The 18,373-nt window shown below is 40.4% G+C and overlaps 1 protein-coding gene across 11 annotated transcripts in view; it reads left to right on the forward strand.

Moving 5' to 3' along the window:
- Positions 1-18,107, forward strand: part of NAV2 (neuron navigator 2) — a 371,722-nt gene extending 353,615 nt beyond the window's left edge. For all 11 annotated transcript variants that reach the window (XM_033061466.2, XM_033061468.1, XM_033061469.1 and 8 more), the window contains 14 exons: positions 118-126; positions 521-693; positions 2,531-2,684; positions 3,113-3,272; positions 3,747-3,847; positions 5,154-5,249; positions 5,399-5,567; positions 7,242-7,477; positions 9,362-9,516; positions 9,981-10,052; positions 10,527-10,723; positions 10,921-11,039; positions 13,893-14,096; positions 14,416-18,107. In XM_033061466.2, the coding sequence (XP_032917357.1) occupies positions 118-126; positions 521-693; positions 2,531-2,684; positions 3,113-3,272; positions 3,747-3,847; positions 5,154-5,249; positions 5,399-5,567; positions 7,242-7,477; positions 9,362-9,516; positions 9,981-10,052; positions 10,527-10,723; positions 10,921-11,039; positions 13,893-14,096; positions 14,416-14,541 (1,971 nt within the window). In that variant the 3' untranslated portion in view covers positions 14,542-18,107. The remainder of the gene's footprint in view (positions 1-117; positions 127-520; positions 694-2,530; positions 2,685-3,112; positions 3,273-3,746; positions 3,848-5,153; positions 5,250-5,398; positions 5,568-7,241; positions 7,478-9,361; positions 9,517-9,980; positions 10,053-10,526; positions 10,724-10,920; positions 11,040-13,892; positions 14,097-14,415) is intronic.
- Positions 18,108-18,373: the final 266 nt, after the last annotated feature.

Raw genomic sequence — 18,373 nt, forward strand, 5'->3', positions numbered from 1 at the left:
TAATCATTGGTCATGTTTGTCTTAGAAATCCAAAACTTCCCTTATTAGTGGCTTTATCTGTTAAAACATGTCTTTTTTCCTTCCCCCACTTCCTTTTGCTTGCACTTCTTCCGGCAGGTCAATGAGGTAAGGAGGACCTACTTTAAACTTGGAGGTACAAAGCTAACACCCCATTGACACCACTAACCCTCCCAGCACCCTTAACCTGGGCTGGGCCCTGTGCCAGCACAGCTGCAAGCTGTCACCACGCCGCTGTAAAGCTTGTTGCACTGAGCAGACTTTGCTGTCAAATAGTTCTTAAAAAATAGGAAGCATTCATAGCCACTCTTATTGACCTTATTAATCTGATAAAATAGTTAAGGAAAAAAAGCTTTTTTGTTTTTCACCTGTGTTACTTTGTATGTGAGTATGGCTGTAGCATCTGGAGTATTTGCATGTTGACAGTTTTTGCTCTGTGGCTTTTTTTGCCTGGTTTCATTCTTAATGATGGACCTGCTGCTGTGGTCTTGTTTTTTTCCAGTTACGCAGCTCCTTCAAGCAAGCTTTTGGGAAAAAGAAATCTCCCAAGTCAGCATCTTCTCATTCAGACATTGAGGAGATGACTGACTCTTCCTTACCTTCCTCACCAAAGCTGCCACACCACAACACCACTGTTTCAACACCACTGCTGAGAGCTTCCCATTCCAATTCCCTGTAAGTGACTTCTGTAATTTTTAGACAGAAAACAGCATGGAAGGCATCTTGCTGCATTGGTAGAGGAAAGGCAGAGGACAGAAATGCTGAATTCACATATTCAGAGATTAAAAGATGTGTGAGCTGACTCTCAACCCAGTACCTTTGCATTACTGTCCAGGAAGCCAAAAATCATTCTGTCAGTACTGAAGTGTAAATATTTCATCGGGTTCTTCTCTCAGCAGAATGTACTGAGTATCAAGAATATTTATAACCAGGGTGACTTCGAGGTGCCAAATTAATTGGATCTCTTGCTGTTAATTAAACAAACCAGGTAAAATCTGGGAGTTTCTCTTGTCTAAACACAGCACATATTGTATTAATCTGATACCGTGATAAGTTCCCAATTCTATTGACAAATTTAGGTAAAAGAAAGGATATCAAACACTGTGGTTTAGTGATACAGGTGAATTCATCTGACCACTTGTGCCTGGTGAATGGGGATGATCCACCCCTCTTTCCTTCTGTAGCTCCCCAGCTACCTGTGCCTGGTCCTTTCCATGGCCACCTGTGAAATAAAGCTTATCAATTCCCTTGCTATGCAGTTTTGAGTGTGAACGTGCATGGAAAATTCAGTAAAACATCTTTTATGTTAATTCCATCAGTAGCTTTGTCACTTGAGCAGGATAAATAAATACAGAAAGTTGTAACAGGCAGTACTGAGAAACCTGTAATTACCAGATGGCGTCCTGACCTTGGGAGGTCATGCAGACCTTCCAGCCTGATTTCAGAACAAATGCTTTGGAGTAGTTCCCCTCCACTTGTTTTCACATGAAGAGATGGAAACAATAGCAATAGCTTCCAGCTGTATGACAGTGATGAAATGTCAGTAGCAGAAGATAATCCCCCATGATTTTTGTTTCAAAGCTTCTTCTTGTCTCTTGAGCCTAACTCAGTGCATTCTGGTGACTACAGCAAGTTGTGCTTTAGAACTCTCAGGACAGAAAATTGTCAAATGATGATCCCATCTGTCACCAGCCAAAGTGCTGTGTGGGTACATCTCACCTTGCTATGGAAGCCAAAAGGATAAACATGAACAAAGAGAGTAAATATGTGAACTGAGGGGAGCATAGAGCACAAGTGAAACTAGTGCAGTGTGTAAGTAGTGTGTTTTGGCTTATTGGCTTTTTGGTGGGGAAAACTTCTCTCATTAGCCCGATTTAGGGAAAGACACCTAAAGTGCACAGCTGTGTAGTTGATCTTTATACAGATACAGTTTCAAATGTGCAGAAATGTTGTTGCTCACTCAGAAACTCTTTTTTTTTGGGGGGGTGGGGAAGAAAAATGCCACCAAATTTTTTTTTAAGCGTGAGTTCTTTAAAGCAAGCAGGAATTTATCATGCTTGAATAGGTGTAGAGTTCCAAAGCCCTCCAGAGCAGTTCAGGGAAACCCAGCTGTGCACACCTGGTGAGCTTTAAATCTGTCTGTGAACTCATCAATCTCCAACTAGCTACTGTTAAATACCTGCACCACCTAAATTTATTTAGATTTTTGCTTTAGAAGTTTTCCTTTATAGCAACTGCCACGAAAAAAATGAAGACTATCCAATAGTAGGTGATTTCAGATAATTCTGTTTCAGATGCTGATTAAAGAAAAATAACCTTTAGACATCTTTGTTTTATCAGACTCTAAAATTTCCATGACCTGTTTAATATCTGATTCATGCTATCACTCATTCAATAAAGTGAAATTGCTACCTGCTTCAAGCAGAACAAAAAGGGCTTTATTCCTCTTCTCCTAATAAATGCTGGAGAAGCCCCGTGAGGAGGGGAATGAGCGTGTGTTTGTGTCCCGCAGCATTTCGGAGTGCACGGACAGCGAGGCTGAGACGGTGATGCAGCTGCGCAATGAGCTGCGGGACAAGGAGATGAAGCTGACGGACATCCGCCTGGAAGCGCTCAGCTCTGCCCACCAGCTGGACCAGCTGCGGGAGGCCATGAACAGGATGCAGGTGAGGGACAGCCACCCCCACAGGAAAGATCAGAACTTTATGGGTGCTTGCTAAAGGCTGTGTTTAGTTAGTGCCAGTGTTAAACCTTCATTAAAAGTCAGCTTGAACACCTGGCTCTGCTGTCCTCAGCTGCAGCTGTTTCAACCCCAAGATGGGGACAACATTTTGTTGGCTGTCAAGATGTTTCCATGCTCTCTGCTTTAATGTAGTTGCATTTCAGTGTTAGTGAATTCCCACATATTTACATATTTTAGGATACTTTGAAAAGTTTCACAGAAAGGACATTGTAATAATTAAATTCATTAATTAAAACTAAAAGCTGAAAACAGCTTTTCTGCTAAACTACCATTTATTCTTAACTTTCTTATGTTGCTATCTTATTATCATGTTCTCACTGTGCCTTCTAATGTCTGACTTGTCTTTTCAAGAGTGAGATTGAGAAGTTAAAAGCAGAGAATGATCGGCTGAAATCTGAAAACCACGGTAGCTGTAGCCGGGCTCAGTCTCAGGTTTCCATCTCCTCCTCTCCCAGACACTCTGTGGGACTCTCTCAACACAGCCTGAACCTCACGGAGTCAACCAGTCTCGGTGAGTTTAATGAGAAGGGTGTTGGGCAGGTTTTATCCTGCTCTTGGAAAGCTTGGGTTGGTTAGCCATGGTAAAATGAAAGCGTGAGGATTATTAACAGCTGAGGTGTGGAAATGTGTCACGAGCTGGCACAAGGCCTTCTTTTAAATATCGTCGTAGGTCTGCTACACCCTCAGTCAGAGGGGTCCAATTATGACCTCAGCTCTGAAAAGTCATGTTTAAAGCCATTTAATGGTGCACATTTGCCAGGGGATATATCATAGGAAGGAAAATACAGAGTAACTGGGTAATAATTCTCAATGACCTTCCCTTTTTGAGAGGGATATGTGGCGGGGAAGTCAGTCAGCCTGGTTGTTGTATTTTACCTTGGGGCATGTGAAGCCCAGACGTGTTGTGTTTGGCTACAATAAACCAGAATAGCCTCCATTGTAATTGAGCTCCAGCTGTGAAGCTGCTGATGTTTCCTGTCCACAGACATGTTGTTGGATGACACTGGAGATGGCTCTGCCCGGAAAGAAGGAGGCAGGCATGTCAAAATAGTTGTCAGCTTCCAGGATGAGATGAAATGGAAGGAGGTGAGCTGTGTTTCATTGTCAGCTTTGAAACGTGACTTTGGGTTGTGTGAGGGAATTCAAGTTTACCCAGGACTTTAAAGAATTTTCTCAGGAAAACAGTTCCTTGGTGTGTTAATAGTGATAGAGAAGGCACCTGGCTGCCTCCAACTTCCTGGGAGCTGCTGAGAGGGACCAAAATGCCAGAAGCACCAATCTTATGGAAGAACTTGACAAATCCAAACTGGGAGATCTATACCATATCATTCCAGTTCAAGTTGTCCTCTCTGGCACAAGTACCCTGTTTAGAATGACATCTTTCAGATCTTTTCCATCCACAAGTATGTGAAAGAGTCCTAAATACCCAAATAAATTGCAAATATTGTAAAGTTACATCCCATCTCGTGTGTTTAACATACTACATGCATGAATGTATTACACAGACTTTGCTATCTCACATTTTTAAGTGCCTGTAAAAGTTATGTCTAAGAAGTAACTTCATGTCTTCCTGAGGGGTGGACAAAAATCTGAATGATCAGAAATAAAGAGGAGTTAGCCAATCTTTCCATTAAATTTTGCATTAATTATTACAACCCTGGAAAAACAGTAGAACTGCTGCTAATCGACTGCAGTCAGAGCAAGTTTTAGTAACACTCCAAATCTTATGATAGAAATTAGTTTTCTCTTCAATTGATGTTTCACAGTGAGTGCAACTGTAGAAAAACAGAAAAATTATATTTCTCTGATTTCTTTTATCTGCATTAAAAATCCGTTACAAAATTCAAAGTGCTGTGATACATCAGATATATAAATATAGCCTCTTTCTATATTACTTCTCTTCCACTTTTACATAGAGATGTGTATAATTTCTATATATATAAATTCTATATATATATAATTTTATATATAATTTCTATATATATAAAGATTTCTAGCAGAATTTCTAGAAATAAAAAGGATAAACCTTGCAAATGCAACATCTTTGATTGTGAAGTCATGGAAGAATGAACTTGACTGCAGTATTCCTAAGAGTTTTTCTGTCTCTTTGCTAAACTGTAATTCTCTCAGAGATTTTTGAATTTTGAATGGATTGATTAATAAATACCTTTAACTTAACATCATTGGCACGTGAGTATTCTTTAGATTTGTGACTCCAACACTGTAGAAAACGTTTATCATATGGAAAGGATTCCATGTGCCATTCAGAATTCGCCATATAGAGTAGTAAGGATGCACCATTATTTAGAAATAAAAGGGGAGGGGTCAGGGAAGCCAGCATTTCAATTACATTAGCCACAGTTGTCTGATAGAGTTGTTCCTGTGCCTTTAGGATTCCAGGCCTCGCACCTTCCTCATAGGCTGCATCGGAGTCAGTGGGAAGACCAAGTGGGACGTTCTGGATGGGGTTGTGAGACGCCTGTTTAAGGTCAGTGGGTACAAAATGCTGTGAGCTCGAGTTCTCCCGTGGGGTTTTGGTGGTACCAAGCTGTATTTAATGTTGTGTATGAAGCACTGTCACAGCAGAGAACAAACCCCCAGTGCTGGCTGACTTCCTGTGTCCCTTCTCCATCTCAGGAGTACATCATCCACGTGGATCCTGTGAGCCAGCTGGGGCTGAACTCAGACAGTGTTCTGGGCTACAGCATCGGGGAAATCAAGCGCACCAACGGCGCAGAGACCCCGGAGCTGCTGCCCTGCGGGTACCTGGTTGGAGAAAACAACACTATCTCAGTTACCATCAAAGGTAATTTCACCAGACCTGCCTGGTGGAGTTTTCACAATTGAGTTTTATCAGAGCTTGCTGGGTCAAGAAACTCAGAGGAGTAGAAACTTTTTATTGCACTGCTTTTTCCTGTTCCTACCGTTTATTTACTTACTGCTATTTTCATTTGATAAAGTCACCACTTGCGTGAAATCTGTAATTTCAGCAAGTTTTCAACCTGTAACTCTAGGAATAATTGCACACTCCAGAGATCTTGATTTGTCCTGGAGAAGACCTCACATCACAAGGGGTGTAGTGGAGCTGTTTGAGCAGCAAAGTGCTTTCCAAATGAGTCAAGCCTCAAAATTTTATTAGCTCTTTATCACAGCTATAGTTGTTATTTCCTTCATACAGGGTAAAAAAAAAAATAAAAATCTTGACTCCTTTGCTTGATTGGTCTCCCTGAAGGGTCACTCCTAAAGCACCAGAAAGAAGGGAGCCCAAATTTTATGAAACACCTTAAAATCTGGATTTTTCAAAATGTGTGGTTTTCAGAATTCCCATCAATTTCTTTCTGTAATACTGATAAAAATTTAGTATTTGTATTTCTCATTTGGTTTCTCGGGGGAGCACTTTTTAATGAAAGCTATACTATGAAACTAAGTTCAAGGGTAAAACCCTCAACTGCTGCATTTTGAACATATATCGGTTTGCTCAGTTAGACCAGTGAAATCTGCAGACAGATGGTATTTGAGAGCAGTGCCAAACATTCTTCAGATCAACTATGAAATTTGACTGAAAGCAGATTTTTGAATATTGATGTAAAAACCAAGTTACCTTGTATAGCAAACCAGTAGGCAGGAAGACAAAATAAACTGTGAAATACATCAACTTACTGAGGCTTGAACCCAGGATATTCTACTTATATAAAATTCATTGTCCAGTCATAAATCCTAACTGAAATATTGCATAAGGTCTAACTGTAAAGCTACAATTTGAGTTTATATTTAACTTGCACTGACTTGACTTGTGCCTTGAAGGTTCATAAGTGATAACACTTTTCAATAAAATTGAAATGTATTTAATCAATTTATGGAAAATCACTTACATATGCCTTTGAGATATAAAGCTGCCTATATAAATATTGAATATTCCAAGTAACCACTGAGGTGCAAACATTTCTCTGGGTGTTCTGCCAACTTCCCTTCCTGCTGTTTATTTTGAAGCACTGTGTATTTTCCCTAAGCCAATTCTGCCTAAAGTGATTGCTGACATGGCATGAATGCTTATCAGTAGGAGTTTTCTGTTAGAGGAGATAACAATCAGCATACAGAGGAGGAGTTTAATTACAATTACAATTTGGGAAACTAGGGGGAGTTGATGATAGCTGGTTTTTGGGTTTTTTTTTTTTTTTTTTTGTCTGGTGATCCAAAACTAAACAGGTACATTCTGGGTGAATGTGTGGTGACATGCTATAAAATGGATGGCTGGTTCATGGAAAGTGTGGCCTGGAATCCTTTGGTGTGGCAGGTTCCAAAGGGCCTTAGGGATGCAGCTGAGGACTTACACACGCTGAAGCTTTATGTGTGCCTCTCTCAGCCACGAGGGATACTGAGGGGAGAAAGGGTTTAGCTCTGCAGTGAGGAATAGCTTGATCAGATCAGTTTGGCTAAAAATTGGAAATGCCCCTAAAGAAGGCCCGTTTCCCTGCTGCAGGTATCTGCGAGAACAGCCTGGACAGGCTGGTGTTCGAGTCGCTGATCCCCAAGCCCATCCTGCAGCGCTACGTGTCCCTGCTCATGGAGCACAGGAGGATCATCCTGTCCGGCCCCAGCGGCACAGGCAAAACCTACCTGGCCAACCGTCTGTCCGAGTTCATGGTGCTCAGGGAGGGCAGGGAGCTGGCCGAGGGCATCATCGCCACCTTCAACGTCGACCACAAATCCAGCAAGGTGAGCACGCACGAATCGTCCTCGAACAGCCACGTGTCCGCAGTGAGAAACGTTTCTGTCCTAGTTTGGAGGACAGGTGTCTACTGAGAAAGGCAGGAGCCTCTCTTTGAAAATGGAGAATGTAAACCCCCTGCCTCTAAATTATTAAAATTTTGAAATCAAGTGGCTCTTAGGCAAAGATATGGGAATTAGGAATAACAGTTCTTTTCTAGGGAAATTAAAATAGAAATACAGCACTACAAAGAAACAAACTCCAAACCCTGACACAGTCAGAGTACAGCCTGACACCCTGTCAGGAAGGGTGTTGGTAGCAGTCCCATTAAATGGTGGCTGCATCCTCCTGCAGTGACAGATGTGGCTCAGTTGGAGCAGTGCTCCTGTACAAGGTGCAGTTTCCCTCTGGAGGTCCAGTGGTGATGTGGAGAAATCCGGTTTTCCTCTGGAGTCCAGTGGAGAAAGGGGCTCCCTTAGTGTCCCAAACCCTCTGTTTTTATCTTGGTAAGAAATGTTGGGCTCTTCCCCCTGGCTGGAGCAACTTCCAATGGGATGCAGTAATTTTATCAGTCCCACAGTGGGACTCAATGGCCATGAGCAGAAAATGACTGGCTGGAGGAAGGATGGGTTGTGAAAAGATAAAGAACAATGCCCTGCCTGGTTTCAATGGATGGCCCATTAGCAAAATATCTCCCACAGAGATAAGGATCACTGCCCCCACCCTCAACAGATGGTGATAGAATAGATACCTTTTATCACACTCTGTATTGTAACCCAAGACACTTTCTTAATCTGCCATTTTTAACGTCCCTTGATTTTCAAAGCATTATGTTAATCCTGAAGGAAACAGTATTTAAAGGTTTTCAGATTCACCTGATTATGAGTCTGGAACAGCAGGCTTCCAGGTGTGTATTTAAACACCTGAAGGTGTCATGATTTTCAAGTGTTTAGGAGCCTGAGAATTGCCCAGGAAGTTAAACACCTGCATAAAATTCCCAGAGACTTAAGCAATCCCTATTGCATGTGGCACTTTTCCCAAAACCCTCAAATGCATCTCCAGGCTGTCAGGAGCTCCTGCAGCTGCAGATATCAGCAGTTGTAATCATGTGCTGGGCTTGGTGGGGCTGTTGTGCAGACACATTCCTGGGCTGGTAAGGCGTGTCTTTGCTTTTTTATGTGCTGCTGGTTTTGCTGAATATACTTCCAGTGATCATCTAAATTAAAGAAAAGGGAAAAAAAAAAAGGCGAAACAAAAAAAGCTGTATGTTTGATGGCCTTAGGCATGTTTTCCTCTGGAGCAAAGGGATGGTTGAAATTGTGATTACAAGCCACTGGTATGGTTTCAGACATGCTTTAAAGCTGCTGACAGCATTTCAACCACTCAGCAGCAGCACTGAAAGCTTGTCCTTCTTTCCAGCATTACTGAAAGTGTACAAATTTGGCCTCTGATGAGGGATAGTTCCAGATTAATATTGTCTGCTGTATTTTGGTGGAAACACAGTTGCAAGATGATATAAAAAGTCTAGCTGGAATGCAGAGTTTGGTTTGGTTTGGGGAGAGTTGATCAAGTTCCTGAAAAGAAACAGAAATTTATAATATTTTAGGCCTTTTAGGTCTGACATTGTTGAATAAAAAACACATATAATTACAAAATATTACCCCTCTTTAAAACCTTATCTCACACAGGATTTCTGGTACAGTCTCTGGGTCTTCAGCATAACCTACAAAAGAGAAGGAAAACCGTATCTTGTGTTTTCTCATAGAAAATGTGTGGTTTGTTAGATGTCAGACTCTTGCTTTAGATTTTGTTACCAAACTTACCTATCTTAATTGTTTTTTTAAGAAATGTGAAGAAAAATATTTGTTTTCTTTTTTTCATCTGCTTTGCAGGAACTCCGCCAGTACCTTTCCAACCTGGCAGACCAGTGCAACAGTGAAAATAATGCTGTGGATATGCCTCTTGTCATAATTTTGGATAATTTGCACCATGTTAGCTCCCTAGGAGAGATCTTTAATGGGCTGCTAAACTGCAAGTACCACAAATGGTAAAGAAATAGTATCAGGACACATTGCAAATGTTAATCCTGTACTCAGAGCACTGCTCCTGCAAAATCCAATCACAAAACCAAAGTCTACATTACTTTAGTAATGTGGAGGAAGATGACCATATTGTGGACAGTGCTTCAGAAGGATCTTTTTCTTTCATAAAATTATTTTTTTGCAATAAGTAATTAAAAAGTAGTTGTATTTGCTTCATGATGTAGATCATTAGTAGTAAAACCCCATTTGTAGTGAAAGGTCCTGTTTTGGGACTTCTGGTTTGCTTTGAGAATTTGGTGTTCTCAGAATGTCAGTAGAGAATTTCATTGTAAGTTACTACAAAACCTTCTTTGACAAAAGAGTTTTGAATAACCTTTTTTTAATGTTTTTAATGTTTCTTAAGGTTTTACTTAAAACTTCATTTTCAAAGTTCACAAGTTTGATTTTCTTGATCTTTTTCTCCCAACAGTCCATATATTATTGGCACAATGAACCAAGCCACCTCCTCCACACCTAATCTTCAGCTTCACCATAATTTCAGGTACTGTTTATTCATGTTTCTTGTTTATATTTGTGGGCTGGCAAAGGACTAATGGCTTCTGAGTCATCTGAAATTGTTCTTACCAGGTGAAATAGCAAACTGAGAGAGAAATGCTATTTGCTCCTGGTTGCTGCTCTGACACATGTAGCTTGGTTATGGTGCTGTCATTAAAAGAATGGGGTTCATAAAACTTTTATTTTACAGAGGATTATTAAGATATTTGATCTTCTAGATTTTCAGTAAGACAATATTTAGGCAAAGCAGATTAATGAGAAATGAGCTGAAACAATGCACAGTAAAAATTGGTTGATCTTGTGAAATATTCCAAAGTAAATTTTGCTGAACAACATGTATGACTGGAATAGCCCATTTTTATCCTGATAATCTGGAAGTAAGAAGAGAAATGTAGTCAGGAATAGTTGCACTCAGTAGCATGGAAGAGAAATAATGGCCATTTCTGCTGTTCTGCCGTAGATGGGTGCTATGTGCAAACCACACAGAACCAGTCAAAGGCTTTCTGGGCCGTTTCCTGAGAAGAAAACTAATTGAAACAGAGATCAGTGGCAGGATGAGAAATGCAGAACTGGTTAAGATTATTGATTGGATTCCCAAGGTCTGGCAACATCTGAACAAATTCTTGGAGGCTCACAGCTCCTCTGATGTTACTATTGGTAAGTACTCTGCCCAGACACGTGTAAATATGCGTATTTTATTTCCTTGTGTATCAAGTGTGTCTTTGTACACTTCCGTGTGCTGTATCACATAAAAAAGGCTTTCTTTAAAACCCTACTTTTAGATGTTATCAATCCAATTTTTTATGCCTGTTGTGATTGTGGTTTGGGTGTAATATCTAAATTTCCCTCTCCAGGTCCACGGCTCTTCCTCTCCTGTCCAATAGATGTAGATGGTTCTAGAGTTTGGTTCACCGACTTGTGGAACTACTCCATCATTCCATATCTTCTGGAGGCAGTAAGAGAAGGGCTACAGGTGAGCAGACAAAGGGAAAAATCATAGATCCAGAGTAGCATCTGTTCAAAAGGCAACAAAACTCAGTAGTGGCAACACTTTCTATAGATACAACTTGCACATTGAATATCTGCAGTCTATGAAAATGTAATTGGAATTGTCAATAATTTCGGGCAGAATTAGCCTCTTCAAGCACTTTTGAAACTGAGAGTGGAAAAAGTGATTAGATGCCAAAGTGCTGATGTTTTCAGTGGGGGGAGTTAGACATACAAATACCTTTCAATACTGTGTTCCAGAAGCACACCTTAAAATTATCCTGTGCATCAGAAAAGTAAGCTTGTGGTCATTGACTTTGTTACACAGGATTTTCTTCTGGAAATCAAATCTTTCAGCATAGGAAAAAAGCTGTGCATGGAGAAAATATAATCATGAGTGACAAGAGCACTACCAGTGACATTTGGATTACTTCTCAGTATATAAGATTTTTTTTTTTAGTAGATTCCTTCATAATTCTATCTTCTACTAATGGCTTCTTACACATTTGTGAAATACATGAATTCTTCAAGTTTGGGGTAAAATTTGGGCAAACTGCAGCTGCCATTTGAAATTTGTCAGTACTTGGAGACCTCATTTTCTTTGGGACAATTGTGGTAGACTCCTAAACGAGGAAAACAATAGGTCGTGGAGTACAACACACCCAGGAACTTTGCTAGAAATAGAATAGGTGAACCATTTTACATAAAACTTGTTATAAAGGAAGGTAATGGGAGCCAGGAGTCTTTCCAACCTAAAACAGGAGAAAGGAGAGCAGGTGGCTACTGTTGGAATAGAGAAAATTGATACAGTAATGCGTGGGCTCCTTGTGCTGGGTTTTGGAGCTCTCATATCACTGATCAGCACGTGTGAAAAGCATTGAAAGTTAGTGATGGAAGTGAAGAAAGAGAGAGAGAGCAATTGATAAAAACATCCTTTTGCTTCCTTGTTCTGCCCAGTATCTCCATCTTTCCTTAGGGTATTTGAGTGGCTTGTCTTCCAGGTGTAAAGACTTCAGTTTCTCCCTTTGTGCTTTAGATTCTTTATCCCCTTCAGTCCCATTTCCCCAAATTGCACTAATTCATCCCTATTTAAATAATTTCTCTTTTGTTTGGTTGATGGATAAGAAGATTCACTTTAGTACTTGAAGAGTAGCCAGAGTGGTGCTAATGAGCAAGCTAATGCTGGGAATGTGGGTTTCATCTGGGGCTGTTTTCTGCTCCCCACACTCACAAGGACTCCTCTGAGAGCACATCTTCTTTCCCAAAATTGCCTGCCAGAAAGAAAAGGTGGACTCCTAATTTCGCTCTGATCTCTGTGGGTCTGGTCTCAGCTATTTTTATATTTTTGTTTCTCATTTAGAGAATTATTTTGGGTCAAATACAAACAAGCCAAAATGGATCCTTACAATGATTGCTCCCACGGGAGCTGACTTGTTTTGTTCTTCAAAACAGGGATGTGAGAAGGTTGTGTAAAACCCAAGTTCTTCCTGGTTGGTGTACAGAATGCAACATAGCAGAAAGAGGACCCGGAGTCCCTGCAGCTTCCTGCCACTGTCACTCCAAAGATTTTTATTTCATGCTTTGTGGAGGAACTTGTTCCATCCTTGTCCATCACTTGCTCCCTAGAAAATGTGCCAGTGGGAGGGGTGCACAGACCTGGTTGCCATGGAAGAGGGTTGTGAGTCATTTAGTCTCTCCTGAGCTTGGATCCACTCAGACTTTTGCAGAAGTAAAGATGTGAAAAATACAAAATCCTTGCCACTTACCAGATGACGTGTATCATTGTAAATTTGAGAACAAGATTAAAATAGAAAATCTGGTTTGCCACTTCTTGAAGCCATTATGCTGGGAAGATAACATAGCAGGGCTGAAGGATGAAGGGTTTGGGCTGTGGAGGAGGCTGTTTCAGATTGCCTAGCACCATCTGCTGGCACCTCTGCTCCTTTCTGCTTCACAGCACACCACGGGCTGGTACTCAGAGCAATTTAATACTTTGTGCATGCAAAATCTAAACCCACAAAAAATGTACTAAGGAGAAATAGTATTGAGGAAAGTGAGATATTCCTAGATCCATCAGAGAACTGGTGAATTTCTTTGCTAGACTTGTTTCTATCCTAATGAAGAGGGATAAAGAAAGGGGAGAGTGACAAAATGTCAGACACAAACTCCAGTTGCTGAAAGATGTCGATGGTGATATAAAGTGGAAATAAATGTTTTAAATCCACTTGTAGTTGTATTTATGCTTTTGGAAGTCATGAGGCATTAAAATGAATATGTTGTCTAGCTAAGGCAAATGGAATATAACAGGGAGAATACTTTGGGATTTAGTAGCACAGCCTATTCCAGACAGAAAAATGTTTTTGAAGCAGAACTTGCCTGTTTAGGGACCTGATCAGAGACAAGTGCTGCTGGTGCTTTTTCTTGGTTGAATATGAAAAAAATCTGACTTGAAAACTTTATGCCTTGACATCCATCATTATTGCCTGATGACAGATCTCACATTTCCTCCTCCACATTCCATGGATGTCAGTTTGTAAGGCAGCTGCCAATGCAATCCAGATGTCAGCACTGATGGCTTCTTTTGTGTGCTGACATTATTTAAGTTGACTTAATTAGGTGATGTTATTTTCAGGCATTTCTTCCTTCAGCTGGTGCCAAGAGAAGGGCATTGCAGTCTCAGAGAAGGTGGTCAGCTCCTTCCAAATCAGTGCCATGGCCAAGGGCTTTGTGTGTTGTTAGGGTGTTTCCCACAGCCCAAGAACTATGGCACGTTCCTTTTGGTCAGGTAGGCACTGGGTGAGATGGCTGAAATGCTTGACATGGTTTTGTGCTCTTTCAGTTGTATGGGAGGAGAGCGCCCTGGGAGGATCCTGCCAAGTGGGTGATGGACACCTACCCCTGGGCAGCCACCCCCCAGCACCACGAGTGGCCTCCTCTGCTCCAGCTGCGGCCCGAGGACGTGGGCTTCGATGGCTACTCCGTGTCCCGGGAGGGCTCCACCAGCAAACAAGTTCCAGTGAGTGATGCTGAAGGAGATCCTCTGGTAAGCTCTCATTTCTGGAACAGCAGAACTTTTCTTTGGCTTTGTTTCTAGGAATTAGGAACAGGAACTGGTCTATAGCTGTAGATAAATCCCTTCAGTTGTCTCATTTTCTCCTTTACTGTAAAACCTGTGTTTTATCAGTAACTTGAATGCTGCTGTGGTTTACAGTCAATAACGCTCTTCTGAGTCTCAGCATTATTGACCTCACTTGTTTCTCCCTTTCCCACTGGCAAAATAAATGCTGCTGTAGCTGTCATGTGGAGTTAATGTTGTCACTACCTCAGAACACAAATAATCATGAACTTCCTTGCCTCTGCAGATGAACATGCTAATGAGACTGCAGGAGGCAGCCAACTACTCCAGTCCCCAGAGTTATGACAGCGACTCCAATAGCAACAGCCATCACGATGACGTCCTGGATTCCTCTCTGGAGTCGACCTTGTGATCTCCCTCAGAAAGAGGTTCTTTCCACTTGGCAAGAGCCCTGATTACAGACTTATGAAAAGAACACGTTCCTGGGCTGGGATCTCAGTATTAAAGCTGCAAGAACAAGACACTTGGAGCAATCTTGTACCTGGGTGCAGGCAACCCAAGCGACCTTTGTACTGATTTTCTTTTGACAGTGATGAGAACTGCAATACTCCTTTGTTTCCTTCTTTTTAGTTGCTGTAAGCTCTCATGCCTAAGATCCTGAAGATGTTAAAAATAATCATCATTAAAAAGTCGAAAGGATGGGGGTGGGGGGCAATTTCACAGCTGTGAAGCAAACAGCTTTGTGCCATGTACTGTCTGGAAAGAGAGGGGAGAGGGAATATTTGCCTATGCTGCTTCTGACCAAACACATTTACGTGAGGGCTGGACTTTTACCAATCAGCTTTGTGGATTAAACTCAGCTTCATATAGTTCTGGTGCTATAACAATATTGCTTGCCTCGGTGGTAATACTCGATGAAGGCAAAGCTGCAAAACAGGGAAGTCTGAATAAATATTTAAAAAAAAAGAGAAAAGGAAAAAAAGAAACTAAAACAAAAAAGCGCTGCTCTCCTTGCCAATCTGAGACCTTGGCTTTCTTTCATTGTGTGTTTATACAGATTATATATATAAATAGGAATATATAAAAATATATATACAATCTGAACAGATCAGGGTTTTTTTCAAACACTGTGTAACAATCAATCCTGCTCCAGGTGAAAGATCAGGTAGTCCTTTGCTAGTCAGGGCCCAATTCTCTTTCCACTTATATCCACACCACCAGCTGAGCTGACTTCTGTGGCGTTTACACCCCACTGATCCACCCTGAGGAGAGGGGGCTTCCCTCCTTCACAGAAGTCAGTGGCAGGGCTGTGCCCCTTGGAGTCCTACAGCTCCAGAGGACCCTTGGCAGTGCACAGGCATGGTGAGCTCTGTACACAGAGGTGAGCCACACCTCTGCAAAGGGATGAGTCAGACTTTCAGTTTTTAATTCTTGCCATGAAACGTTACAGCTGTTTTCTAAAAACTTCGGGTTTTGTTCAGAGGTTTCATTCCAATCAGCACAACCATAAGGGGGTTAATTAAAATTCAGCTCTGTGGCAGTTCCAGTGCTACTCTGGTGACAATACTTACTTCCATTACTTTTCTTTTTAATTGCAAAGTAAAAAAAAATAATATTTTGGCAGTGTTCAGGTCTGGAAGAAAAAAGATAAGGTACTGAGTACTGTGTCTTTTGAGTTTAGCTGTGCCATGCTTTTGAGTTGTGGCAGAGCTGTGAACCTGGTTTGGTTTCTCCTCCTCTGTGAACGCACACACCTACACTATCAGTGTTAAGGCTTGTACTTGTGCTGGGGAACAACAACACCTCCCAAAGAGTTGCACTTTCCTGGTGACACCACCATCCCCAGCACGCCAGCTGTACCTCAGCCAACACCTCACTCCTCAGGAGGGATTCGTATGAGCCTTTCCAGCTCTCCTTTGGTGCTGACTTTTAAAAGCGATGCCTTATTTTGTACTAATTGTGTTTGATTAAATTAGTGCTGTATATTATGGGATTTTATTTAAAGAAATAGGGCTAAAGTCATCTCTTGAAATATCATAAGTTGCTGTGAATATTGTTTGTATGAGATACTAGAATTTGTTTAAATGTGACAAAAAAAGGAGGGAAATGAGAAAATGTTTCAGGTTCATATCAATCTGCAACTAATAAATCACTGAAGAGCTGTTTTATCCATGCAGGAGGGACAAAAGAAGCTTTTCAACTCTAATAAATTACAGGAATATGCTGGTTTTTCAATGTACAGAAAGAAATCTTATTACAAACACTTTTTCAAGAGCTTGTGGATTTAAAGGAACATAACAGACAAGTTCATGCTTCTGTGGCTCAGCTTGAGAGGATGGTTTTATTATACCTCATGACTTTCTGTAATATAACTGTACTTTGTCTTACTAAGCTGGTCTTGAATCTGCTCCTGTTACAACTTTTAAGTGCTGATGACTTTTTTTTTTAAAAGAAAAATATTGTAAAAGGAAAAATTTAAATATTTTAATGATGGGGGGGAGAGCTTGGTGTTCTTACTGTTTTAACCTTATGAACTCTTCATTATTTCACTGAATGGAATAACAAAGGTTACTCAACCAATTTTCCTAATCCAGTTCTTGGTACTGTAAAAAATGGGTTAGATCTGTATGGAATCAAATCTATAGCATGCTGATGATGAATTTGAGAGAAGTTAATTTTTCCAGTAGTCTTGACAATTCTGCTTCCCAGCACTGACTTTACCTGCTACTACTGTGAATTTTGGTACCTAATCCCCCAACTGAATCCATGCAGACAGAGCATGTGCCTGTAAAAAAATCCAGTTGCAGGGCTAGGGTTTAAATAGACTTGATATCCTAACAAATGTCTCAGTTGACCTTAAACTGAGTGCTAAAAGACATGTTAAAAGTAGCGTTTTATTTGTGGGGAATGGGGTATTTTTTTTTTCTCATGTTTAATCCTGTGCTTGAGATCAGGAAGAAATTTCTATTATCTGTTCTTTTTTATTGACACTAGCTTGGCTTAAGGTGAGAGAGGCAATTTTGAATAGGCTAGTCATTCTGAGCATCACAATATTCCGTGTCTTTTCTGAAACTTCGGGAAGCAGGGTTACCTGTTGTACGCACGTCAGTGTTTTTATCAAGTTTTTATCAAGACTTTCCATAGATTAAGTCTTTCTTTAGGTGACTTCCTTCTCATTTAAGGTTTTTCCAAAACACTTAATTTTTAAATTTTTTTTTATTTTATTTTTTACCTTCTTTCTCCTCCTAACAAAGTTGGCTTGTTTAAAAAAGTATCAACCAGAAATGCAAGATTCTATGCAACATTCATGTTGAGTTATAAATTGAGAGACTAAACCATTTTCTTTCCTTCACATCTGCCACGAATGATCCAGGCCATAAATGAAATGTGATTTATTTGGGGAAGGGAGAGGGTTGGTCAGCCTTTTTGTACATTTTGAAAGAAGCAGACTTGATATTTCATTGTTGATGCTTAACTTCGATATTATGTGTATGAAATCTTGTCTAAATGTGGCAATTTTCTTTCAAGAAAAAAATAATATACAAAAACAAAGCAAAAAAAAATCTTTGTTGATATTAAATGGAAGGTTACTGTTTTGATCTAGTCGTTTCCAGTGGAACAGTTTATGAAATATGTTCTATAAGATGTACATTTTTTCATTGTAACATAGAAATGTAAATATTTGATTAAAAGTGCTGCATTTTGATGAATTTTTTCTAGCCATTTTTAAAGAGAAAACTAGGAATTGAGTATTTTGTGTACGTTTATGATGTTTTCCATTTGTTCCTCTCCCTATTTAATTTTCAGTTCTCATTTAGGATTGGAATTTGTGAATGGTCTGTTTGAGATCATGCCTCCCCTTTCTCACTCTCCCCATTTCTACCCCTTCCCCACCCCGTGTCATGGAGAATAAAGCTGATGATTGTACCAGTCTTAAATTATTCATGATTCAATAAAATTGATGCTTATTTATTCAGATTTGTGTCTTCCCAGAACTTTTTATCCCTTCCTAATCACTATTCTATATATATATTTTTTTTTTTTTTTTTTTTTTAAGATAGTAGATTTCACTGCTTCGGTTTGGTTGGCTTGTTTAAGTACTTGTGAGGAGGTGCCAACAGCCCTCAATCATCCGGCCTGGAATGTTTCCAGGGGCATCTCCCACCCTTCTGGACAATCTTCACATTCCACACAGTATTCCCATTTCCTCTTCACCCATTTGATAGAAATGTTATGGTTATACA

Source organism: Catharus ustulatus, chromosome 6 (genome assembly GCF_009819885.2).
Source record: "Catharus ustulatus isolate bCatUst1 chromosome 6, bCatUst1.pri.v2, whole genome shotgun sequence".
Taxonomy (NCBI): Eukaryota; Metazoa; Chordata; class Aves; order Passeriformes; family Turdidae; genus Catharus; species Catharus ustulatus.